This window comes from Mastomys coucha, unplaced genomic scaffold (genome assembly GCF_008632895.1).
Source record: "Mastomys coucha isolate ucsf_1 unplaced genomic scaffold, UCSF_Mcou_1 pScaffold3, whole genome shotgun sequence".
NCBI lineage: Eukaryota > Metazoa > Chordata > Mammalia > Rodentia > Muridae > Mastomys > Mastomys coucha.
The window spans coordinates 9,597,347-9,623,421 of NW_022196909.1; the positions used below are offsets into that span (position 1 = coordinate 9,597,347).

General features: G+C 44.1%; 1 protein-coding gene across 3 annotated transcripts in view; it reads left to right on the plus strand.

The window, feature by feature from the left end:
• Pdss2 (decaprenyl diphosphate synthase subunit 2) overlaps nucleotides 1-26,075 on the plus strand; it is a 233,881-nt gene that overhangs the window by 191,525 nt on the left and 16,281 nt on the right. The window contains exons 7-8 of one of the 3 annotated variants that reach the window (XM_031348483.1): nucleotides 16,735-16,767; nucleotides 20,763-23,124. In XM_031348483.1, the coding sequence (XP_031204343.1) occupies nucleotides 16,735-16,767; nucleotides 20,763-20,831 (102 nt within the window). In that variant the 3' untranslated portion in view covers nucleotides 20,832-23,124. Of the gene's footprint in view, nucleotides 1-2,855; nucleotides 3,444-16,734; nucleotides 16,768-20,762; nucleotides 23,125-26,075 lie in introns of those variants that run through there. The other 2 variants (XM_031348481.1, XM_031348484.1) reach the window with 2 other exon arrangements.

A 26,075-nucleotide genomic window follows, 5' to 3' on the forward strand; every position in this document is an offset into this window, starting at 1 on the left:
CATAGTCCACCAAGACAGGAGATGGAGTGAGGACGTGACAGTACACAGTGCATAGTCCACCAAGACAGAAGATGGGCTGAGGACATGGCTCAGTGGTCTGCACATAGCCCTGAGTTCAGCCCCAGCACTGCTAAAAAAAAAAAATACAGAATGTAGGTGTTAGGAGCCTGGGACACAGAGAGATTAAGTAATTATCAAACTATCGCACACTATATCCATGATTCAAACCCAAGCTATGGGATCAGTCCAAATACCTGCGTCCCATGCTTTCCCATGTGTCATGCTAACAAGTCTTCGGCCAATGGCTATGTCTGCTACATGTATGTATGTGCGCGTGTGTGCATGCGTGTGTGTGTGTGTGTGTGTGTGTGTGTGTGATGTACATATGTATTTATGTGTGTGAGAGTGTTGGTGTGTGTCAGTGACAGTGCACATTGGCACAGCCCACATGCATAGGTCAAAGGACAACCTCGGGTCAGTCCTTGCTTCCAGTTTGTTGGAGGTAGGGCTTTCTGTTGCTCACCCAGGACCTTCTAGGGAGTGCCCTGTATCTGCCTCCCATCTCTCTGTAGGAGCAGTGGGATAAGAGATTACATCACTGCCCCCTAGCTTTTACATGGGTCCTGGGGATCCAAGCTGCAGTCCTCATACTTGCTGAGCCATCTGCCCTGCCCTACAAGAAGTATCTCTAAGAAGAATAAACACAGGAACTGATAAGTTACCGAACATGGTTGACCATGTTGAGCATTATAGGTGACCAGGCATGGGGTGTGCACCTGTAATCCGAGTGCCTGCTGGGAGAGCTGGAGTCCACGGTCATTCTCAGCTATGTCACCCAATTTGAGGCCAGCCTGGGCCACGTGAGACGCTATCTGAAAAAAATAAAATAAAATTTGGGGGTTAGAAAGATGGCCCAGTGCTTGCTGCTATGCATAGAACCCACATGGGGGCTTACAACTATCTAGCTCCAAAGGCCCACACAGAATCAAGGCAAGAAGTCAAAGTCTTCCCCCATCTTTCTTTATAAGAGTGTCCAAGAAATTGAATGGCAACATTTGCCTGGCCTGCACTCCTAGTTTCTCAGAAGGCTGAAGCAGGCAGATCCCAAGTTTGAGGCCTGTCTAAGCTTAGTGAGGCCCCATCTCAAAACAGAAAGTAAAACAAGAGAAGGCCTGGGATGAGTTTGGCTTTAAAGTGCTGTCTAGCAGGCCTGAGAGGAAGGGAGAATAGAACATTAAATACATGGAGTAAAGCGGAGCAGTTATTAGCCTACTGTAAAGTAAAATGAAAAGGGCATACATAAGAAAGGAAATGTAGTCACAGTGTGTTCCATATGGCTTAGAGACTAATGTTTATATAGCATAAAAATGTAAGTCCTGAGTATTTTATAAGAAATAGATTTTGTTTATGAAATTATACAAATACCATTTTACTCAAAATTATTAAGCAAAATTGTAAATGTAGGCTCATTGAAGCAGAATGAGAGGAAAATAAGGAGCGCTCCCACATGAGCACACATCCTGAGAAGTCCCACAGAGCGCACATGGGCGGGATTCTGCAGTCAGCCCCCACTGCAGGCTGGCCCACTCCTGCCTGCCCTCGCTCAGGTCTTGCTTAGCTTTGCCTTTCTCTCCTAATTTGTTGAGACTTGGCTTTGCATTCAGGAGTTTTCTCCAGCCTTTTTCCAGCTTTAGCCTACGGCTAAGCCATGGATGTTAATGCCATGTTCCTTTCTCTGTGTCCAAACCACCTCTGTTTCCCAACCTTTGCAGTGTCCTTGACCCACCTCAGTCTCTCCGTCCCCACTGGGAGCCAGAGAACAGTGAATACTGCAGCAGTTCCTGGGAAGCAGGGAACGCACTTCCTGTACACGGAGGGACTTCTGAGAGGGGGTTGGGGGCTGTAGGGTTTGCAGCAGACTATGGTCACAGTCACACAGGGATTGAACGTGATTGTCATCATCTGGCACCGATCGGAGTATGGACTAACCGAAAGAGCAGGAGTGAGTGGGAGGAAGGGAGGAACCTGTTTGAACACGTAAGAGATTTAAGAGTCTCTTTTATGCATCAATGGATAATGTCTAAAATTTTAAAATCGGGAACAAGAAATGTTTGAAACTAGAAGAACAGATTAAACAGAATGACTTGGAGTGTGTGGGATGCTGGGCCTCTTTTCTAGAAGTTTTATACTACATGACATTTAAATATTATTCTATTTGTTTCCATTTTAAAACTATAATCTAATTTCACTTCTAGGAATCAGTCATAGGAAAATTTTCAGAAACGTGGGCAAAACACACCAAGATATATACTAAAATATTAATTATAGAAGAAAAATTAAAATTGACATATTTAAAACTTGTGAGCTGTGTGTGGTAGCTTACACCTGGAATCCCAAGGTAGAAGCAGGAGGATCAGGAGCTCATCCCCAGCTTCCTGAGGTCCTGTCTCAAAACAAAGAAACAAACACGAAAAGTGATGGTTACGTATGAGACAATGAGATATGCACAGCTAGTGAGCATTGTATTACTAGGGTAAGTGTGTATATGATTTTTTGACAGCTGAGCTGAATATATATATATACACAGATGGTGCTCCTAACTCTAATTGGCTTGCATTAGAATTCATTGCAGATTTACATTTGGTTGAATAGATACACTGAATGAGTTGAATGAAAGTTAGCAGCTCTCTCCAGGAGTTAGATATTTATGTGAGCATAACATAGATATTTTAGGGAAAGCCATGTCAATGCTCAGGTTTTCTTTGCAGACATACAAAGTTGTAAATCTCCACAAGAGTGGTTCAGGATTTCCTAAATACTTGGTGAAATGTCCTAAAACCAGTCATTCTCCCCAGATGGATTACTGGATTCAAAGGGAGAACATTTGAAAAAGCGAGTCTCCTGACCTCTCCTGAGCTCAACTCAGATGGGCTGTGCGAAGGCAGCACGCACTGAGTGCGCTGTGAGCAGTCTCCACCCTCCATCATGTATCCTGCGGACACTTCAAGTCCCCATCCCTTGGGAGAGACTGATGTTTGCTGCCCATCCCACTAGCTTTCCTGTCCGAATTGCGAGGAACGGATTCCTGATAAAGAGAAGAGAAATTCAAAATGAATTTCCCATGTGGGGACCTTATTCTTCAGATTAAAAACTCTTTACTTAAGCTACCTTAGTCATCTAGATTATGATAACATATTTACATAAACCTCAGTAAGATGATCTGGGAATGCCTCAGAGTCAGAGGTAGTACACAGGATTTGTGCAGCCTAAGAGGGCATTCCATTGTAAATCACAGAGGTTTCTCGTTAGCATCCAGTTTGCTCGTGACATACCCTTCTATTATTTTTCTGTTTACCATTCTATTACCCTGTCTTCCTCCAATTTTGAATTTGACTGTAAAATCCTTAAGAATAATAACAAATTCATTTATTAATTACTAGTAATCCTGGCACTGGTGCTTGGAAAAGCACCCATTTGTCCAGTGTGTGTGTGTGTGTGTGTGTGTGTGTGTGTGTATACATGCATATGTTTACATTTTGGTTGTCTCTGGGGAAGGCTAGTGGCAGTCTGTTTTGTCAAAAATTGGTATAAGCAAAGTGCCCGTGGAAGGCAGGAGTTGTAAGGCCTGGGCTCCGGTTTGGCCTCTGCAGCATTTATAGCTGTAATCACATTCTCCCATATTCTTTTGATTATCTTCTGTATAAGTAAGAGATGCAATCCAAGAAAAAGATGTATCTCTATTTAAGCCTTACACAGGAGCTGATGAGTAAGCAGTAAAGGGGTCTACTGAGGGCCCGATGGCCTGAAAGCCATCCAGAGACCACAGTGGAAGAAGAGAGCACTCCAAATATTGTCTTCTTACTACCACATTTGCATGTGCTTGCTTACAAAATAATAAATAATTAAAACAAAAATAATACATTTAAATGCTAGGCATGGTGGCATATGCCTTTAATACTGACACTGGGCAGGCAGAGATAAGTGGATCTCTGAACTCAAGGCCAGCCTGGTCTACATAGCTAGTTCCTGAACAACCAGGGCTACAGAGTAAGGCGTGTCTCAAAAAAAATAAACAAGGGGCGGGGAATGGGGGAAGAGGGCTGGACTAGAGAGATGGCTCAGCAATTAAGGTCACTGGCTACTCTTGCAGAGTACCCAGGTTCAATTCCCAGCACCCACATGTGATTCACTATCTCCTGTAACTCTAGTTCCAAGAGATCTGATGCCCTTTTCTACTTCCCTGGAAACCAGACACACAAATTCTGGCAAATACTTATATACATAAAATAAAAATAAACTTTTAAAAAGAAAGAGAAAAGGAGTTGGTAAAATGACTGATCAGGTAACAGCACTTGTTGCTTTTCCAAGGACTCAGCTATGGTTGCCTCACCTCCAGGGTGATTTGGTATGGGTGCAAGGGGATCTAACGCCCCCTTCAGCCTCTGCAGGCATTCATCACAAAGGGATGCACATACATCGATGGTAAAGCGCTCATCTGCATACAATACAGACATCTAGAAGAATTCTCGTTGGTGAAGCTGGAAGACCTGTGTGATGTCTCATTACCTCATGGAAAGTTACTTCCCGCTCTGTACAAACACTTGTGTTGGATGGACTCTGCTTTCCTGCATAGAGAGTGAGGATTACTGACTGGTCAGAAGCAAGATGATTGCTTCCTCGTAGCACCTGTTCAGCAGCAGCGTGAGGCCAGGAGGAGGAGTACCTTGGGAGTTTTGAATCAGGTTCTGCCTCATCGGCAGCCTCCTTCAGCTATCCTAGGGATCGATGATACTGTCTTGCCAAGCCCTGAGCCATAAGCATATACTCCTCACTCAGGAGACAGTTAGGGACAGAGACCTGGGCCAGATAACAGCTGAGTGTGTGTTGAGCACTGTCTCCATACTGAACAGATCCTCACTACCTTAATTTTAAATGTAAATGTAAGCTGCTGAAAGATAATGATCAGCGAGACTCTAGTCAGTGAATGGGTGACTCGCCGGGGAGGAAAGCCATTACACAGTTTTCATTTTGACTCTAATAAAAGAAAGTGAATCCTTCAGAGAACTGCAGAGCTCTGACTCTCTCAGGGCATCCAGGGGCTATTGCAGGTCAGCAAGCTTTATTTTTAATGATCCTGCTAGTTTTCTGCTGCCATTATAAGTCACCTGAAGAAATGAGAATTATGATTATATTTTTGGCTGTCCCTGGAAGTACCGACATGTCACTTAGACTTGCCACATCCTGACACTGTCGTAACCAGCCACGAAATACCTTAAGTGCATTACACATTACCGTTGCCGGCTGTACCGCGCTTGTTCCTGATCTCATGCTGTTACTTTCTGTTCAGAAAGGAAAACAAAGACTGTTAGATAAGTCTGCTGTGCATAAAAATGATACATGCAGTTTCTTAAATGAAAGAGATACGCATTAGGAGCCCTCATTAGCTGCATGTACTTAAGATCGTTTGAATTGTTCCTTGTTGGGGCAGGGGAGGAATGTATGTACTAAGACAGGGTCTGATGTATCCCAGGCTGGCTCTGAAAATAATCTTGAATTCCTGATCCCACGTATTGGGTGTGCGTTTATCAGCCATCATGCCTGTGCTAGTTTGAGTCATTTCTAAGGAAATAATGTTAACACTACTCTCTATGTAGAAAGTATGTGCTGTGAGCATTTGAAAGAACTATTTGAATGACCTCAGATTATGCCTTAAGTCTAGATACCTTCTGAATTGAAATATCCCTCAAGTAATCCCACCATGGGCTAGAGATGTAGCTCAGTTGTTAGGGTACTTGCCTAGCAGTGTAGCATGAGCCCTGGGTTCAGTCCCCAGCACCACATAAAACTAGGCATGGTAGTACGCACCCGTAACCCTAGAACCTGGCGGCTGTGCATAAGAGGGTCACAAGTCAAAAGTTACCCTTAGCCACACAGGGTGTTTGAGGCCAACTTGAGCTATGTGAGACCTTGTCTCAACCCGTATAAATCAATTATACTAAAAAGAATCCCTGCACTCGGGAGATAGAGGGAGGAGGATTCTCAGTTAGAGCCCAGCCTAGACTATATATCAAGAACCTGTCTTGGGCTGGAGAGACGGCTCAGAGGTTAAGAATACAGTTTACTCTTCTAGAGGACCTGGGTTCAATTGCCAGCACCCATATGTCAGTTCATAACCTTTTATAGCTCCAGTCCTAAGGGATCCATTGCTTTCTTCTGGCTCCTATGGGCCAGACACATACATGGCACACAGATGTATGCAGCCAAAACATACATTCATAGACATAAAAAAATAATAATTTTTGCCAGGTGGCAAATGCCTTTAATCCCAGCACTTGGGAGGCAGAGGCAGGTGGATTTCTGAGTTCAAGGCCAGCCTGGTCTACAAAGTTGAGTTTCAGGACAGCCAAGGCTTTACAAAGAAAACCTGTCTCAGAAAATAATAATAATAATAATAATAATAATTTTTAAAAGACTCCCAAACAAATGACCACAACTAGTGTATGGGGCTAGGGGGAGGAGGTCCTATGTTGTATTGTCAGAGAACCAAGTGACTGATTACAAAGGGTGCAGCCGTAAGATGCCTGAGGCAGTAACATACAGCGATGAGTGTCAGTGTAATTAATGCCAGAGGTGAGGAGTGGGCAGAGGAAAGAAGTTGGACTTGGCTTTGGAAATGGTGGCGTGCCGTACAGCTCCTCAAAAAGAGCTTGCTTATGAAGATGGCAATGGACACTTCCCAGGGGGGAAAAACAAGCTAGGAAAAGCTACGTAGCTGGGCATGCGTGTAGGAAGTTCAGAGAGAAGCAGGCACCAGGTGTGGTGGTGCACACTATAATCCCAGTGCTCAGGAGGCTGAGGTAGGACACAACTGCAGGCTTGAGGTCAGCCGAAGCCACACAGTGAGCCTGGATCTTTTTTTTCTTTTTCTTTTTTCTTTTTTTTAAATGTATATGAGTAAACTGTAGCTGTCTTCGTTCACACCAGAAGAGGGCATCAGATCCAATTACAGGTGGTCGTGAGCCTCCATGTGGTTGCTGGGAATTGAACTCAGTGTTCCTAATTGCTGAGCCATCTCTCCAGCCCCTCTTCTCTCTCTCTCTCTCTCTCTTTCTCTCTCTCTCTCTCTCTTTCCTAACGTGTCTACTGTGGATGAAATGTAGAAGACGCAGGCAATAAAAGACACGCAAAATGCTCTGAAATAATAACTGGTTACTACCTATATTTAAGAGATGTTGCATAGCCAGATAAGATCAACTATACTTTTAATTCTATCACCCAGGAGGCAAGAAGCAGGGGGATCTCTGTGAGATCAAGGCTATCCAGGACTACGTAGTGAGACCCTGCATAGAAAATAAAATAAATATAATTAAATAAATATATTTTGAAGAAATTTAGCTGTGCTGTTAATTTTAGAAAAGTTGGAAATGGTAGCTCATGCCTGTAATCCCAGCTCTTGGAAGCTGGAGGATCAGAAGAAGTTCAAGACCATCCTTGGCTACACATGAAGTTTAAGGATCGTCCTAGGCTACATGACTGTCTCAAAGAAAAAAGAAAGAAAGAAGGGGATGGGACGAAAAACCCTAGTTTTCCATGTTAACCTCATATATTGTACAGACATTGATAGCCATGTTGTCCTAAAACTATAAAGCTTATTTTTTTTAACCATTTTCCCACTTGGAAAGTATACTTTTTTAATATGTAAAATCTAAATAATGAAAAACAGGGTTTGGTTAGAGTTTCAGGGTTTAGACACTTGCCACAGAGCCTGCCAACCTAAATTTGAACCCCAGGATTCACACGCTAGAAGGAGAAACATAGCCATAGCCCTCCTCTACAAGCTTTTGTCTGACCTCCACACACTCTGTGTGGTATGTGCACACATTCATATACACAAAGATGAATGACTGTCTTAAGACAGCAGAACAAATAAAGCAGCCAGGGCTGGACTTGCAGAGTCAGAAGCCAGATGAGTGGTGTTGGCTATGAGGCGGGGCAATGGGGAGGGACCATTTAAAGGCACATCTTTTCTTTGCAGTAATGCCCATGGTTTGGAACTTGATACTGATAATTGTGCAGCACTGGGAATGCAGTAACTACTGGTGACTTGTATCACTTAAGGTGGTCAAAGTAGTGACTTTTATGTTGTATGAATGTCACTAAATTAAAAAATAAGCAGAAACAGGAAAGTTGCCTGTGAACTTGATCCGGTGCTTGTAAAGCAGATGTTGAGATGTTTTTAAGCCAGATAGTATCAAGGCCTTGGGGTTCATTGATGGAATTTGAGGAACAAGGAACCTAGTGGCGACCAGTTAAGACTCTGTGGAACCTGCTCATGCCAGAAAGTTAAGGAAGTTTGGAGAAAGATGTATCCAAGCTAAAACTGTCAGATGGAAAGGAAAATGAAGAGCTGGCAGGTATGAGGGAGAGGCACTCAGGGGGGACTGGGATGCCAGGGCTGGGGAACAGGGGCCCTGATGGAAATGGAGAAGCCATCCTGTTAGATTCTCAACACAGCCTTCTCCTGGGCAATGCCCCGTGCTTACCCTGGTTCCTTGGTCATGGCAATTCTGAGGCTGCAGTATATTTTTGTTTGTTTTATCCTGGTCAAACTGGCCAACTTTAAGTTCGTGTCTCCCCAGATTCTCCAAAAGCATAGGAAATCAGGTGGCTAGGAATAATTAAGACCCCTGAGCAGAGAGAGATTTATTAAGTGGACAACACCAGCTCCTTTCTTCTCTTTTAAGACTTGGTCACTGTAGCTTCCCATGCCTGTGTATTGCTTCCTCACTTCCCAGTGAACCAAAGGAAGAGAATATGAAAAACTATTTCCCAACATTGGCATTTCTCTCCCGTTCCCTGATGAAGAGATGGTATGACCTACTAGCCCAGCAGTTCAGCTCTAAGTGGGATTGACTCCCAGCTGCCTCCTGCACTGTATTATCAATAGGCAGGAACAGTTCAGACAGCATGGAGAAGGCTTTCCCCATAGCCTGCTACTTTTCAAGCCTTGTCACTGGAAAGCCTGGGAGCCAGAACTCTGCACTGCTCTGACTTCGGGGCAAGTGGGTCTCATGGCGCTCTGGAGAAGGGTGGAGATGGGCTTCCCCTTGCTCTGTGCCCTCCTGAGCATCCTTTCTAAAAATGCACTGCACTCTCCCCCCCCACCCCCCGTGCCTCTCAGTGCAGATGCACAGAGAACTGCTTTCCAGAAAGACCTGTTTTCTCCATGCAGAGTGTGGTAGTACTCATTTATAATCCCAGCTCAGGAGGCTAAGGCAGGAGGATTGCCACAAGCTTGATGCCAGCCTAGACTACAAGCTGAGTCCCTGGTCAGCCTAAGCTACAGAGCAAGTCCTTGTCTCAAAAAGCAAAACAAAATGGGCCTTGCTTTCTCTAAGGAACCCAGGGATAGTGGATATTTCTGCCAGTACAAAAGCAAAGCCTTTAAAGCATGGTTGTTTTATAGCCAGACAATGATTAATCCTGAGTGTTAACTTCAGGGGATCTAGACTCATCATGGAAACAAACCCTGAGCGTGGCTCTGAGGGACTTGCAAGATTAGTTTACCTGGGGTGGAAAGACCCACCCAACTATGGGGGTCACCAGTCCATGGCTGAAGTCCTGGTCTAGGTAAAAAGAGAAACCAGCTCCCTGACTGCCTCACACTTGCTGTTGTGTTGCCTCTTCCCTGCCTTGATGGATGCCATCCTCAGAGTGTGAGCCCCTCGGACTGTGAGCCAAGATAACCCTTCTTTCCTTTTGTTGTTTTTTGTCAGGCGTTGGTGACAATGAGGAGAAATGTAACTATTAGAGTCATCACCTAAATAATTGACAATTCTCTGGAGGCTGAAAATATCACAAGTTTGAGGTCAGCCTGGGCTACACAATGAGGCCCTATTTCAAACCAACTAACCAACCAACCACACAAACAAACAAACAAATAAGTGAATGAATAAATAAATGCCTGTGTGGTAGTAGAGAAGTAAATAGCTGCGGGGCTCAGAGCCTACAGATGACTTACTAAACCCATAGGGAAACAGTGGACATGTGGGTAGGAAAAAAGTCACCTGTGTAGCTGCCTTGCCTACTGCCCACTGCCTAAAAAAATAAAACATAAAACTGTAATAATATGCGGGGTTGGGCCATGGCTCAGCAGTTAAGTGCACTTGCTGCTCTTACATAGAACCTTCCCTGCCTGGTTCAGTTCACACCACCCACATGCAGCTCACAACCATCTCTAATGACCATTCTAGAAGACCCGCCTCCCAGTCTGACCTTGGAGAGCCCTGTACATTTGTGTGCATAGATACAGGCAGGAAACACACCCAAACACATAAAGTAAAAGTAAACTTTTATATATTCATATAATTTTATATTTTAATATATTTAATTTAATAATATGTTAAATATAATGTTTATAATATCAACATATAGATATTATCTATAATGGATGACAGAGTTGTTGGATATGACGATGGGCTTGTGGCTATGCAGAGGAATGCTACATTCTTAGAAGGAAAAAATAAGATGAACCTCGAGCTGGAAACATTTGGGAGTACTTCATACTTTTGCTGGGGTCTAGGTCAATTGCCAGCACCTCTATCAGCAGCTTTCAGTGGCCTGTAACTTCAGTTCCAGGGGGACCTGACACTCCCTTCTGGCCTCTGAGTACTGAACAAACCTGGTATATATACAGACAAGCAAGCATACATACATACTGGCATGCATATACACATAAAAATAAGTAAAAATAATAAGGTTTTAAAAGAGATGAACAACATGGTGTCTACAACTTTTGTGAGGTGAGACTGTGTTTCATCCCGTAGCTCAGCTTGCCCTTGAAGTTACAGTGTGTTTTAATCACCACACACAATGCAACATCTATAATTTAATCCCAAATAGCAAGTGGCCATCTAGAGAAAGGAAGGCTATGCAAAGGTAGCAAGTGTGTTAGCAACCCCAAGAAGATGGGTGGATGACAATGGCTGGGTTGGGGGTGCTGGAGGCGGAGCTAAGGGACAGAGCAGCCCAGCTCAGAGGAGGTTCTAGATTGGATCTTTATCACAAAGGGAGAAGAAAGTTGGAGGAGAGGAGATATTTTTTCCTGAAGGTTTAAAAAGATGGATGCCCTTTGGGCTGGGGAGGTGGCCTAATTAGTTTGTTTACCCTGGGTTCAATCGCCAGCACTGCAAGCCTGGAATTCCAGCAGCTGAAAAGCTTTAAGAGGATTGCTGTGAGTTCAAGGCCAGCCTAAGATACAAGGTTAGGCATAACAGATAATATTTGGGAGAAATAACCTCATATGTAAAGATGATCAGTTTCTTGCAAACACAGCACAACACATGCACACACACATGCACACGCACATGCACACGCACACACACACACACACACACACACACACACACACACACGGTGAAATGTTAGTTTTTGTACACTTAGAAAAAAATAGTGTTCCAATATACAGTTTTCAAGTCCAGACAATAGTAGTTGGAAATTAGAAGCAGTTTGTTTATATCATCTGATCCTTCTTTGTGACCTGGCCTATAGAAAGCCTACGACCATTACTTACCAACAGGATTCTGTCTGCCAAGGTCCTCACAGACCTTGACAATGAGCTACTTCTCCATCCTCCTGCTCAGAGCCTGGCCTACAGTGCTTCTGTAGGAAATGCGGTCGTACAGTGTTCACCCAGGCTGTCTGAGGAGTGCTCCTGGGCCGTGAGCACTGGAGCATGTTCTTGTCTATTTTCATATTTTTAAAAGATAAAGCAAGGTTCAAACTCTACATTCTCTGTGAACTGCTGAAGGCTGGGAAAGTTTACATGCTTTGCTCATGACCTGGACTGAAAAGAAGCACACGGGCAGGAGGCAAAGAGGTGAGTGAGCCCCTGTGAAGACCCTCCTAATGAAGGCCCCAGGGAGTTGCCAGGCACGGTAGGATTTGCAGGGCCCCGGAGAGGAGTGCTGTGACAAAGGGAGGACCAGGACTGGCTCGGAGCGCAGCCTGCCTTCGTGTTAGCCTATTTGGGCCCCAAAGAGAAAGTTACTATAATAATGTCTTGCTCTGCTGGAAGTGCACATGAGAAGTGGCAATGTCAGGAAAGGGGAACTTTACAGCACCGCATTCTCCTCAGGTCCTAAGGAGGCCATGTCATTGTTCTTTTCAGTCAGCACTGAAGAGATGTACAGAGCAGCATAAATTGGAAAGGATGTTAGACATAGACCAGGCCAGTGATCTCAAACAAATCAGAGTTACACAGACAGGGGGTTAGGAATTTCTGCATTTCACAAACTACCTGGAGGATAATTTTTTTTAATATTTTTTTCTTAAAGATTTATTTATTTTATGTATATGAGTACACCATTGCTCTCTACACCAGAAGAGGGTGTCAGATCCCATTACAGGTGGTTGTGAGCCACCATGTGGTTGCTGGGAATTGAACTCAGGACCTTTGGAAGAACAGTCAGTGCTCTTAACCACTGAACCATCTCATCAGCCCTACCTGGATGATTCTTAACCAACAGCCCAGAATCTGAGAGAGCCCACACTTTAGAAACTCCTGATCTGACCAGGATTCTCTCTTTTATAATTTTTACATTTACTTACTCTGTGTGTGTGTGTGCATGCATGTGTGCATCTGTGTGCGCATGCATGTGTGCATGTGCGTGTGTGTGTACCACACCTGTGTCATCATAGCACACATGTAGAAGTCAAATGACAACTTGTAGGAGTCAGTTCTCCCTACCATGGGGGTCATGAAAATCAACTCAAGTCATCAGGCTTGGCACTAAGTGCCCCTACCCACTGAGCCATCTCAACAGTCCAAGTTGGAATCTCCTAGTCAATGGTGCTAGATCATTCCCTCTCCCATCCTTTGCCTGTTCTACTTTAACAAAAGCTTGGAGGTTAGTTTTTAAAGTTGGTAGTTTAGATTCCCTGTTATCTACCTGTAAGTAAAAAATGAAAACATAACATTGGACAAATGGGTAAAGCTTATTTGGAGCTAGTAAGATGGATCAGTGGATAAAAGCACTTGGTCTACAGGCATAATGGTCTGAGGACTACATTCAGGTACCTGGCATCCATATACAAAAGCCCGGCATGGCTGCATGTGCCTGTAACTACAGCACTAAGGGGCAAAGACAGGTGAGTCCCAAGAGCTCACTGCCCAGCCAGCCTGGCCCAAAACAGCTTCTAGCTGAATGAGAAACCCATTATCAAGGTAAGAAATAAGGTGAAGTGCAATAGAGGAAGACACCCTCCATTTGCTCTGACCTCCACATGTGTGCAGAATGGCCACGTGTTCACACGCATACACCACACACATACACTCACACACACACACACACACACAGACACACGCACGCGCGCGCGCGCAAAGCATCAGTAAGAACTCTTAGTTAATTCAGCTTTCCTAGAGGCAATAAGCTACTTCAGTCTCTTGAATAGACAGTACACAAGCAATACATTTAAATAGAACACATTCACTCATTCATTCATTCATTCAAACACTAATCTACTGAGCAAGAAAGAGCATTTCCCTGGCCCGTGTGGAGCTTAAGCTCTAGAGGGAAATTTCTGTGAAGCCTGTGTAAAATAATACTATGTGGTTCCCACATGTATGAGCCAGTGAGTGCAGAGACTGCATCTGTTCTGTTGATGGCTGGGCCCAAGCTGGGCCCAAGCACTTATTCTTTGAATGTTTACTGAACAGCCATTCATGTGGTAGCAAGGAGCTAGAATGTCTCTTTGTTTCTAATTCTAACTAGAATTTATAACAATATAAATTCTAGAGCTTGGGCTGGTGAGATGGCTCAGCAGGAAAGAACACTGACTGCTCTTCTGAAGGTCCTGAGTTCAAATCCCAGCAACCACATGGTGGCTCACAACCACACGTAATGAGATCTGACACCCTCTTCTGATACGTCTGAAGACAGCTACAGTGTACTTACACATAATAATAAATATATCTTTAAAAAAAATTTTATAAAAAATTATGTTAGGATGTACTCCTTGTTTGTGTGTGTGTGTGTGTGTGTGTGTGTGTGTGTAATATATTGTATACCTTATATCAGCTGGAAATATAATATGTATTATTTATATCTAAATGTTTAAATATTTACCATATTTGTTTTCCGAAATGAATGATCCTTTTACATACAAGCTAAGCAATCTAGGGTGAAATAGTTTCACAGAGCTAAAATGTTTGCTGAGACCAAATAAAAATGATATTCAGACCAAGTATGTTGGCATATGCTGATGATCCCAATACTTAGGAGACTGAGGCAGAAAGATCAAAAGTTCTAGGTCAGTCTGAATCACATAGTAAAGCACTTGGCAAGCCAGGAGAGAGAGAGAGAGGGTGGGGGGAGGGAGAGAGAGAGGGAGAGAGGAAAAGGAGGAAGGGAAGGGGAGAGGGAGGAGAGAGGGAGAGAAAGAGAGGGAGGGAGAAAGGAAAGGAAAGAAGGGACATTGAGGTGGATCCCACTTCAGTAGTCACGTCTGCTCAGTTTTATGACTGCAGAACTTGGGCTGTGTGCTGTAGATGCTCCTTTCTGTTTTCAGAGCAGGCTGGCCAGTATAGACATCTCTACTGGTGAAAGGCAGTGATGGGGAGTGGGGGTGGGGACAAGCTAGAAATACAAAGTAAAAAGAGAAATCAAGGTTTGAAAATAGCCTGTGTCCATCACAAGTGCTTCAGGGTGCTGAAGATCTCTGTGATAATTGGTGTATAAACAAAATATGGAGGAAAAGAGTTCTGTAGCAAAGCAGACTGTAACAGTGTACCTTATGACCCAAAGGCAAGGACTCCCAACAAGTGCCACTCACAACATTTTCAACACAGCTTGCTTGTTAAGAGGAGGCAAGAAGATACGCTTAGAACAGACAAAACCAGTGGTGAGGAACCTGCAGGTGTTGGTGGGGGTGGGGTGGGTACTTTGACAATAGGGGCATTCTAGACAAATCGTGCAGTCTGTGCATCATTTAGAAAGTACCGCTATGCTTGGCAGCACATGCCTGTAATCCCAGCCCATGGGAGGTACCAATGAAAGAGCGATGAGTCAAAGGCCATCCTCAGCGACCAACAAGTTTGAGGCCAGTCTGGATTACATGAGACACTGCCTCTAAGGAAAAAAAGTGCTGTGCATGCCTGAACAATTCCTAGCCATCAGCGAGAACAAGGACAGAATGGACAATGGGAAGAGTGTCCGTCAGTCCCAAATGGATTCCAGAGTCAGCTAGGTCAGGCATGGTGGTGTTCACCGGAATTCTAGCATTTGGAGGCATGTAGGAGAGTCATATCAAGTACTAGGCCAGCCCCTGCCAGACCCTGTCTAAAAACCAAACAAACATCTAGGAGTTGACGTACTAGAAGTGTGGAAGTCAGTGATGGCACGTGGCTGGTAATCCTAGCAGAGAGGGATTACTGCTTCAGAAGGCTGAGGCAGGAGGATCACCCATTCAGGGTCAGCCTGGACTACATATCAATACCTTGTCTCAAAAAAGGAAATGACCAAATGTGGAACAGAACTGCTATTGCTGAGATTTTGACAAGCCATCCAGGAATCATTCCTCAGATCAAGGCCTGTGCCCTGGAACTCACTCTGTAGACCAGGCTAGCCTGGAACTCACAGAGCTCCACAAGCCTCTGCCTCCTGAGTGCTGGGATTAAAGGCATGTGCCAATACATCAACCTCAGAAGGGTTTTCAGTATAGATATTATTTTATTAGAAAATATTCCCATGAACAAACAAATACATATAAAGTATCTGAGCAGAAAATAGCCTGGTTTTTAAATACCGTCAAGAATAGATAGGTATTCTTATTGATATATTGTATCTCAGTACTAAGCTCAAACTCCTCACAGTCTTTTGGAAATCCTAGATCTCTGAAGAGCTCTTAAAAACAGTGGGCTGCGGAGAGGGCTCAGCAGTTGAGAGCACTGGTTGCTCTTACAGAGGACCAGAGTTTGATTCCCAGCACCCACATGGTGACTCACAATCATCTGTAGCTCTGGCCACAGGAGATCCAACATCTTCTTCTGACCTCCATGTTACATAGACACACATTCAGGCAAAATCTTCAGATATAAAAGTTTTTTAAATAGAAATTTCAACTACAGACTGAAGACTCTGAATTTTTTATTTGATTTTTTTTAACTTGAAGTAAATTTGACCTTAATGTACATTTTTTCTTTTTGCCCAACTTCCCAAGTTCTTCTGTATGCATGTGTATGTGTTGTATGCACATGTATACATGCAAATGATGTGTGCATATGTATTTGTGTGTATTTATACATTTCAAACAAAAATTGAAAGAACTCTTCAGATATACATATATGTATATATATAGGAAGAGATATCACTGGCTATATGAATAAATATATAGTTCAATATATGTTAAATAAAAGAGAGTGTGGAGAAAAAGAATTGAATTTTGTTCTTTTTAATGTTTCTATTCTTTCTAACTATGTGTGTGTCGGGGTGGCATGTGCATGTGCATGTAGATGTGGATGAAGGGGCTCTGGCACTAGGCCTACAGTTCCAGGTGATTTGTGGACCAGTGGACATGAACTTGTGTGCTCTAGAAGAGCAGTGCATGCTCTTAGCCACTGAACGGTCCTTCCAGACCTATGAATTTTACTCATTAAGATGCAGAACACTAAATAATTACTAAAAGAACAAGAAACAAAAACAGAACTAGAAATTAACTTCTTCTTTTCTGTTCTAGGCTCAAGAGAAAGGAAGGTTGAACTACAGTAAGGTAGGTGGAGTGTGTGCGCCTCACAGTCTGACCACTGTTTATATTCCCAAGGTCAAAAAGAAAACACAGCTGGGCATGGTGGGTGGCTCAGCCTTCTTATCCCAGCACCTTGGAGGGAAAAGCTATCAGGTCTTCGTAGGTTTAGGCCACCCTGATCTACAAAGAAACTGATCTGGCCAAAGCTACGTAGTGAGAATCTCTCTCAATAAATAGATAAATAAATAAAAAAAATGGAATTGGTTGGCATCACCCACATCATGGCTCACAGCCATCTGCAACTCCAACCCCAAGAAATCCATCGCCCTCTTCTGGCCTTGCGTACATAGTGCACTAACATCCATGCAAGCAAAACACCCATACATATAAAAAATAACAAAGTTTTTAAGTTAAATAAACAGGTTAAACAGAAGCATGATGTTTAAAGCTGAGAGATTGTTATTAGCAGATAGAAATGATTCATTCAACACTGTGTATTTATTCCATACAATGTGTTAGATATCGAGAGTAAGATGGTGAGGACCAGCAAGATGGCTCAGCAGGTAAAGGTGCTCAAAGCCAAGCCTGATTCTCTGAGTTTGTTTCCCCAGAACCCACATGGTAGAAGGAAAGAACCAACTCTTGAAAGATGGAGGGCATTACGTGGTTGGAAGAAGTAGTCTTGCTAGCTGGGTAGCTTCTAAAGCATCATGGGCCCTGCCTTCATAACTTGCCTGGTCCTAATTACACTGTTCCCAGCCTATGAACTCCTGGGGGCACATTTAAACCACAGCATCGGTGGCACATCGAACAACACAGAATGTCTATACACACAGCTTCTCACACCATCTGTGGAGCCTTTGAAGCTCACACGGCAAAGCTTGTCATATCATGACGTGGCAGAAGGACTTACGTGTAAGTCTTATGTTTCCCAGCCTCCAGAACTGTGAGCTATCATGAGCATCATGTAAGTTATAAAGTCATTGGCAAGGGTATTGTTATAAAGAGAGTAGCGGCTGGAGCACTGGTTCAGCATCTGAGAGTGCATACTGTGGAACCAAATCCCCAGCACCCATGGCGGAACTGGGCATGGCTGTGCGTCAGACCCTCTTACAGAGATAGCAGAGGAGGCCAGTCAGGGCGTTTGACAGCCTTCCCAGGTCATTTTGACATGATCTCCTTTGTTAAAACTGGCCGTGGTCAGCACCATAGCAGACATTTGTAATCTAGCGCTAGGCGGGTAGAGGCAGAAGGATCAGGAATTTGAGGCCAGCACTACAATAAGACCTCCTCTCCAAACAGAAAAAATGATTGAAGTTAAAAAAAAATTTTTGATCCAGGCAGGTAGTTCAGTGGGTAAAATGGTTGTCTTGCAAGTCTGACAACCTGAGTTCAATCCCTGGACCACACAATGGAAGGAGAGAGCCAGCTCCCAAAATTGTCCTCCGACATCCACATGTGCCTGCGCCCATACATCACACCATACACCCACACACAATTACAATAACAGATTTTCTGTAACTTTTAGTTAAGAGGGGGTGGTGAAGAGATGGGTCAAAGGTAAAGACCCCTGCCAACAGCCTGGTGATCCAGTCAGTGCCTGGAACCAACATGGTACACATGTGCTCACACATACACACATACACATACTCACACACGCACTCACACATACACTCTCACACACACACATATACGCTCACACATACACTCTCACACACACACACACATATACTCACACATACACTCTCACACACATTCTCACACACACACGCACTCACACATACACTGTCACACACACTCACACATATACACACTCACACACATACAATCACACATACACTCACACATACACTCTCACACATATTCTTACACACACTCTCACACACATTCACATACACTCACACATTCTCACACACACATACACATACATACATTCTCACACACATTCTCACACACACATATACTCACACATACACTCTCACATACACTCTCACACATATTCTTACACACACACTCTCACACACACTCACATACACTCACACATTCTCACACACCCATACACTCTCACACACATTCTCACACACACACATACACTCATACTCACACATATACTCTCACACACATTCTCACATACATATATACTCACACACATTCTCACACAAACACATACTCACAAACTTAGCATGCACACACACAAAGAAATATGTGTTTTTTTATTTAAAAGTTAAGGACTTTGAGTGACGACTCCCACCTTTAAGCCCAGTGTGAAGGAGGCACCAGCAGGTAAGATCTCTGAGTTTTAGGCTAGTCTGGACTACACAGAGTTCTAGGCCAGGTAGGGCTACATAGAGTAAGACCCTGCCTCCAAAAGACAGAGAGGGAAGAAAAAGAGGAAGAAAAACATTTCTAGATCAAGCAATGGCTATGCTCCCAACTTGTCTCAGAACCTAATATGAATCCCATAACTCCCTTGCACTTTCTTGCGCTGATGCCACGAGGGCCACGTGAACAAGACACCTTCCGCCTGACGTTACAAGTCCCTGACTCAGGCATCTCCGTCTGGAGTAGACTCCTCCTGCCTGGCTCCTCCTTAGCATGTCCTGGTCGGAGCATATCTAAGCTGACCCTTTCAGTTTGTCTCTTCTTTGAGTAAAACATGAGTATTCTGACAGCAGCAGCCCCCCGACCTGCCTCGCTCACGGGTGGATCGGGGCCCAGCTCTCTCCATACTTCAGGGTGTGTGTGAGTACCACTGTGTTATCAAGAGGCGTAAGGAGAGGAGGTTTGGAATCCACAACTGGAGGCTCGGACACTTTAGGAGCATGCTGGCTATAGAATATGGCCTCTCCCCTGACTGCCTCAGTCGCCCTTCCCAGAGCCCAGTCACTGTTTCTCAGTGGACCGAATATCCCCTCCACCCCTGACTTCCTAGTGCTATTCTGACAACTAAAGGCAAAGCACAGTTGGTCTGGATAGATTCCGGTAACTAACCAGATCTTGTCACCTTTTATACACCCTCATGCAGAAGACGTAAGTCCAAGTGTTGTGGGGAGAAGGAGGGCCGTCATATCCTCAGTAGGGACATCACAGGTGCAGCCTGTGGTAATGTGATGTGTGCAAAGCACTGTGGGGCTGGGGGACACAAACATGGGGTCTTCCTGTCTCCACCCCTCTGTTCTCTGTGTGGTCTCATTGCTGATGACTGATGCTCACGCTAGCTAATGCAGGCAGCATGGTTGGTGGCTTGCAGTTGTTCTGATAGCATAGATAACAGGACAGTATTTGAAGAACTCAGCAGCCATTTCAGGAGACTGTTGTGAAGTTTCTTTCCTTCTGAAATTTTCTTCATTCCCAAGATCCTAATTTTACAAAAATAATCAGTTTCAGGGAACCATAAAAAATAATTTTAGTTGTTCATGGTAGCTTTATATCCTTCACTCAAATTATATCTGAGATGAGGATGATGTGACAGAGGGCTGGAAGAAATGTTCATTTTTAAATCGCTCTCAACTTGATTTCCAGAGTGCCTTCCACATTCACTGAGTAAGATAGTAAGTTTCTATTTCTTTTTTCTTTTGGTATGTGTTTGGTTTTGTAACAGGATTTCACTATGTAACCCAAAAATTCTTCCATCTTTCTGCCTCAGCCTTCTGCGTACTGGGGTTACAGGCATAGCTATCACACCTGGCTTTGAATTACTTCTTTTTTATCATTTATTTATTTTATGTATATGAGTACTCTCTAGCTAGTCTTCAGATGCACCAGGAGGAGTCAGATCCCATTACAGATGGTTGTGAGCCACTGGGTTGCTGGGAATTGAACTCAGGACCTCTGGAAGAGCAGTCAGTGCTCTTAACCACTGCGCCATCTCCCCAGCTCCCTTGGATTACTTCTTAACTGAGTTCTGGTTGCAGTGGCTCCTGAATATGAGTGCATTATACTTTTCTGGTGTCTTTCTTCTTAAGGTATCAAAACATTCAACAGGTTTCCAGTCACTAAATCTTTTCCTTCCTCTTAAGGTAACAGGCAAAGTGGCGATTCTAGAGTGTCAGATGGAAACACCAAGACCATCTATCCTACTTGCGTAGTTAAGACAGAACAGGACTTGTAAGATGCACTGTACTTACCACGTGTTGAGACTTGGCCTTGTGCGGTATTGTGGGACAGTCAGTGACCATGCGTAGCTCTCAGACTACTCCATTCCTCAGCTGCCAACCCAGCGTCCAGTACTGCTGATCAGCTCAGTGCTGGGGGGAAGGCTGCCACCTACTAAGCTGCAGCAGTTCCTGGGTGTGCACAGGACGGGTGCAGGAGCCTCTCAGACCACGCGCGTGGTCTGCTATGGCAACTAATGTGCATGTCCAAGAGAAGACGAATATATTGACTACTCTTGCTTAGAAAACCATCTACAAACGTCTGTGTATTTTCCCCATCTGGAGCTGAGCGTATGCCTGCAGTTGAGCCTACTGCTCCTTGAAATAAGCTGCTGCTAAAAGACTAAGGCAGATGGTATTTTTACCACTTGAGGCAAAACATGGCACCTATGGTTCGACTTTCTACAATTTTAATTTTTTAACATTTTCAAGATGGCTTGTTTAAATATCTCCATCACAGAGACACAGACTTCTTCCCGACTCCTTTTAAATCATTGCTTGAGCTACACAGGCACTGGCAAAGCTCACTTGATCAGAAGCAGACTCCGAGGCATGGCGCGGCCTGCCTTCTGTTCACTCTTTCCCGGGAGCCTGGGAGTGTGCCATAGTGGCCTGATTGCGACATGAGCCGTGCTTGCTGGGCTCCTGCGACCTGCGACCCTCGCCTCTACTTTACTAATATGCATTTCTTATCATTTGGCTTATGACTCCGTATGGAAGTGTGCTTTGTTCTGTTTTGCTTCCACTTTTTGAAAGTGTTTCTTCCTATTATTATTATTTGTCTGTGTGAGGTAAGTGTGAGAGTGCAAGGGCTTGAGCACACCTACATGAAGCTCTGAAGGATGAGTTCTCTCCTTCCATGGTAGGGTCCAGGGTTGAATTCAGATGGCAGTTTACCCACCAAGCCAGCTCACTGACCCTGGTTTTTATTTTAAGATTTATTTATTTTATTATTTTATATGCATGCATGTATTATGTATGTATGTATGTATGTATGTATATATGTACCACATGGGTGCTTAGGGAATTAGAAACCGGGGAACTGGAATTACAGGAGGTTGGGGACCACCCAATGTGGGTGTTGGAACTGAACTGGGATCCTTTGGAAGAGCAGAATGCATTTGTGGGGATGTAGGGGTTAGCCTTGGCAGTCCTGGACCCACTCTGCAGACTAGGCTGGCCTCAAACTCACAGAGATTCACCTGCCACTGCCTCCCAAGTGCTGAAGTTAAAGGTGGGTACCATCAGTGCCAGGTACAGAGTAATTCGTGACTGCTGAGCCACATGATATCCTCTTAGGAGGGTCACCCGAAACACAGAATGGCTCACAGATGAGCACGGAGCGAAGAAAGATTAATTCTTTAGGGCTGTAGTTCCAGTCTTGTGCAAGAGAGATCCTGAGCATGGCCAATGGGGCTCATGCATTTGCATAAAGTGCACATTACAATTCTCTTCCCACCAGCAAGGATGTGCCCTAATACTTGCGTTCACATGATCAGGTCAGCACTTCTTTGAGAAGAAAGAGAGCGTCTCCTCTTCATGACTCCCCCTGGTTTGCCTTGCTGCTGCCCATTCCTTCTCTTTATTGGCCATAAATGCCTCAATGGTGTATCCTTTTTTTTTTTTTTTTTTTTTTGAGTATTGGAAAAATATATACCATTGGTGCATTGGTGTTTTTATGCACAAGTCTGTTCACTTACTTACTTGGGTGGTTATTTATTTCAGTGGCCCCCTTCCCCTCAGCCCCAGCTAGCTGGCTCTGAGACGCTGTCACATGGGCACAGGTAGGCCCTAGATGTTGCTCTTTTCTTCTCTCTGTCCCCTTGTCTAAGGCAGATGCTGCTTCTCCCAACCTGGGATTTCATACTAACATCGCCCGTAAAAGATTCCACCCAGCATCACTGCAGGCACAGAGTCTCGCACTTCCTCTAGGCTCCTGGAGATGTCTTACCATTAGCGCTCCTGTTTTAATTAGTGATAATTATAGAGACTGCCTAGCTGCATTGACCTTCTCTGTCCTTTCTTGCCCCTGAAGGACTTGCAGTGCAGAAAATAAGCTGTTAATAGCACACTTTAAAAAGAAAGAGCCCAACTGTAAAAACTATCTGATGTAGGTGCAACCGTGTAAAATGTTCTATACTTAATAAAGACTAAAAAGTAGCATGTTAAAATATGTGAATAAGGTGCCAGGCGTGGTGGTGCACGCCTTTAATCCCAGCGCTTGGGAGGCAGAGGCAGGCAGATTTCTGAGTTCGAGGCCAGCCTGGTCTACAGAGTGAGTTCCAGGACAGCCAGGGCTACACAGAGAAACCCTGTCTCAAAAAAAAAAAAAAGAAAGAAAGAAAGAAATATATTGTACTTTTAAAAGATTTTCATCTTATAAGCTCTGATTTGAATTGGATTTTTGCTTCCTTTAACATTATGGTGATGAATTCTAACTATAGCAGGAACTGAAATAAACTGTCTCAAATCTTGTTCCACGTGAACCAACCAAGTTTAAACTTAAGCTTCTAGGGAATTGCTTCTGTCTATGGCAATAGGCAGAAACCACATTAGGGATAGAACTCATCTGATCAGCCAGTTATTGTTCAGACAGGCAATGCGAGTAGATTGTCTTTATTCTGGTTTTCTTTGTTTCTTTCTTTTTTTATTTTTGTTTGTTTGTTTGTTTGTTTGTTTGTTTGAGATAAGGTCTTACTTTTTAGCCTTTGCTAGACTGGAGTTTGCTATGCAGCCCAGGCTCAATTAGAACTTATAGAGATCCACCCGCCTCTGCTTTCTCAGTACTGAGACTGAGGTGTGTACCACTGGGACCCACTAATCTGTTTATTAAGCAACTTACTTCTGGGCTGGAGAGATGGCTCAGCGGTTAAGAGCACTGACTGCTCTTCAACCCAAAGGTCCTGAGTTCAAATCCCAGCAATCACATGGTGACTCACAACCATCTGTAATGAGATCTGATGCCCTCTTCTGGGGTGTCTGAAGACAGCTACAGTGTACTTACATATAATAAATAGAAGTCTTAAAAAAAAAAAACAAAACAAAAAAAAACAACTTACTTCAGTTTTAGCAACCACTGGCTTGATTTCAAATTTCCTTTAAGGTGATAGAAAAATAATAATTGATCAACTTTTTTCTGTATTACTTAACTAATGAATTTGTGTCATCATAAGACAGTCTATAACAACTTTTTTATGTGTGCGTGCATGCACACGTGTACACGTGTGAGTGCCAAGGGTGTCAGATTCCCCGGAACTGGAACTGTAAGCAGTTCTGAGCCTCCCAACATGGGTGCTGGGAAACAAACCCAGGTCCTCTTCAAAAGCAGCATGCAGTCTTAGCTGCTGAGCCGCCCTCCACCCCCTGCATGTCCACTTTCTGTTCACAGCACGAGGTAAAGCTTTTGTATTCGGCTCAGCCTGTTCTTCCAGAGGCCCTGCCTTTGATTTCCAGCACCCACACGGCACCTCATAACTGTCTCTAACTCTAGTTCCAGGGGATCCAGTGTGCTTGGGCACCAGAAACCCACATGGTACACAGATAGGCATGCAGGCAAAACACCCATGCATGTAAAATAAAAAATAAAATGTGTTCAAATGAATAAATGTTTTTAAGATTTTGGACTATATGAAACTTTTGTCAACGGAAAAAAAAGTTTTCTAGAGGTCGGCATGGCTGTGCACGACTCTATTCCAGCGCTGGGGGCGGGGGGGCTGGACACGATGCACGTCTATAATACAAAGCTGGGGGGGGCAGACATGATGCACGTCTATAATACAAAGCTTGGGAAGTGCAGAGGAGGATGAGGAACTCATGGCCAGCCTAAGGTACATGATACCTGTCTTAGTCAGGGTTTCTATTCCTGCACAAACATCATGACCAAGAAGCAAGCTGGGTAGGAAAGGGTTTATTGAGCTTACACTTCCACATTGCTATTGATCACTAGAGGAAGTCAGGACTGGAACTCACGCATGTCAGGAAGCAGGAGCTGATGCAGAGGCCATGGAAGGATGTTCCTTACTGGCTTGTTTCCCCTGGCTTGCTCAGCCTGCTCTCTTATAGAACCCAAGACTTCCAGCCCAGGGATGGCACCACCCAGAGGGGGCCCTACCCCCTTGATCACTAATTGAGAAAATGCCCCACAGCTGCACCTCATAGAGGTGCTTCCCCAACTGAAGCTCCCTTCTCTGTGATAACTCCAGCCTGTGTCAAGTTGACACACAAAACCAGCCAGTACAATACCTATCTCAAAAGAAAAAAGAAAAAAAAAAGATTTCCCTTTCCAGTGCCCAAAGTGGTGTCACACTCCTGTGAGCTTGTACTCTAGAGGGTAGGAGGATCTTCACTTCCAGGCCAGCTTCAGCCCCTCAGAGTTTAACACTGGCCTGGGCTACACAGCAATATCCTGTCTCCAACAAAACTTTTCTAATCATATGTGAAATAACAGATCTCCTGAGGCAAAGCGTCCAGGCATCTGTCCCTTCCCATGAGCCAGCCGAGCCAGCCAGCCCGCCTCTCCTTCCCTTCTGTGGGTGTGATGCTCCACACTCAGCCCCAGTGGATCAATGATGCACTCCTCTGTTTCTGATGATATTGGTTTTTCGAGACAGGGTTTCTCTGTGGAGCCCTAGCTGTCCTGGAACTCACTTTGTAGACCAGGCTGGCCTCGAACTCAGAAATCCGCCTGCCTCTGCCTCCCAAGTGTTGGGATTAAAGGCGTGTGCCACCACTGCCTGGCTGTAATGTTATTTCTGATTCTTGTTCTCTGGTATTAGCAATCCCACAAACCTCAATGGTATTCATAGATTCAGTGATCTCATTATATCTATTTTGTGGATCATGAATAAAATTATTGAATGATTTCTGTGACAGGCCTCTTTTATATGACATGATAAAATATGTCTCCTCCGTTACTAGCCCAACTTCTGTTGATACTGTTTGAATATTTGCAGTTGTAAATTGTTCTTACTTTTCTTCAGATATCCCTTGCTGTTGGTATTTACTTTATAATGTTTTACATAAAGTATTAAGTTACTTTGCTCACAGTAATAATAATAATTGGTGAAACAGTCTACCCTGCCGCCTTTTTTGAGATAAGTTTCTCTCTGTCGCTCCAGCTGTCCTGGAACTCTGTAGACCAGGCTGGCTCCAGCTGTCCTGGAACTCTGTAGACCAGGC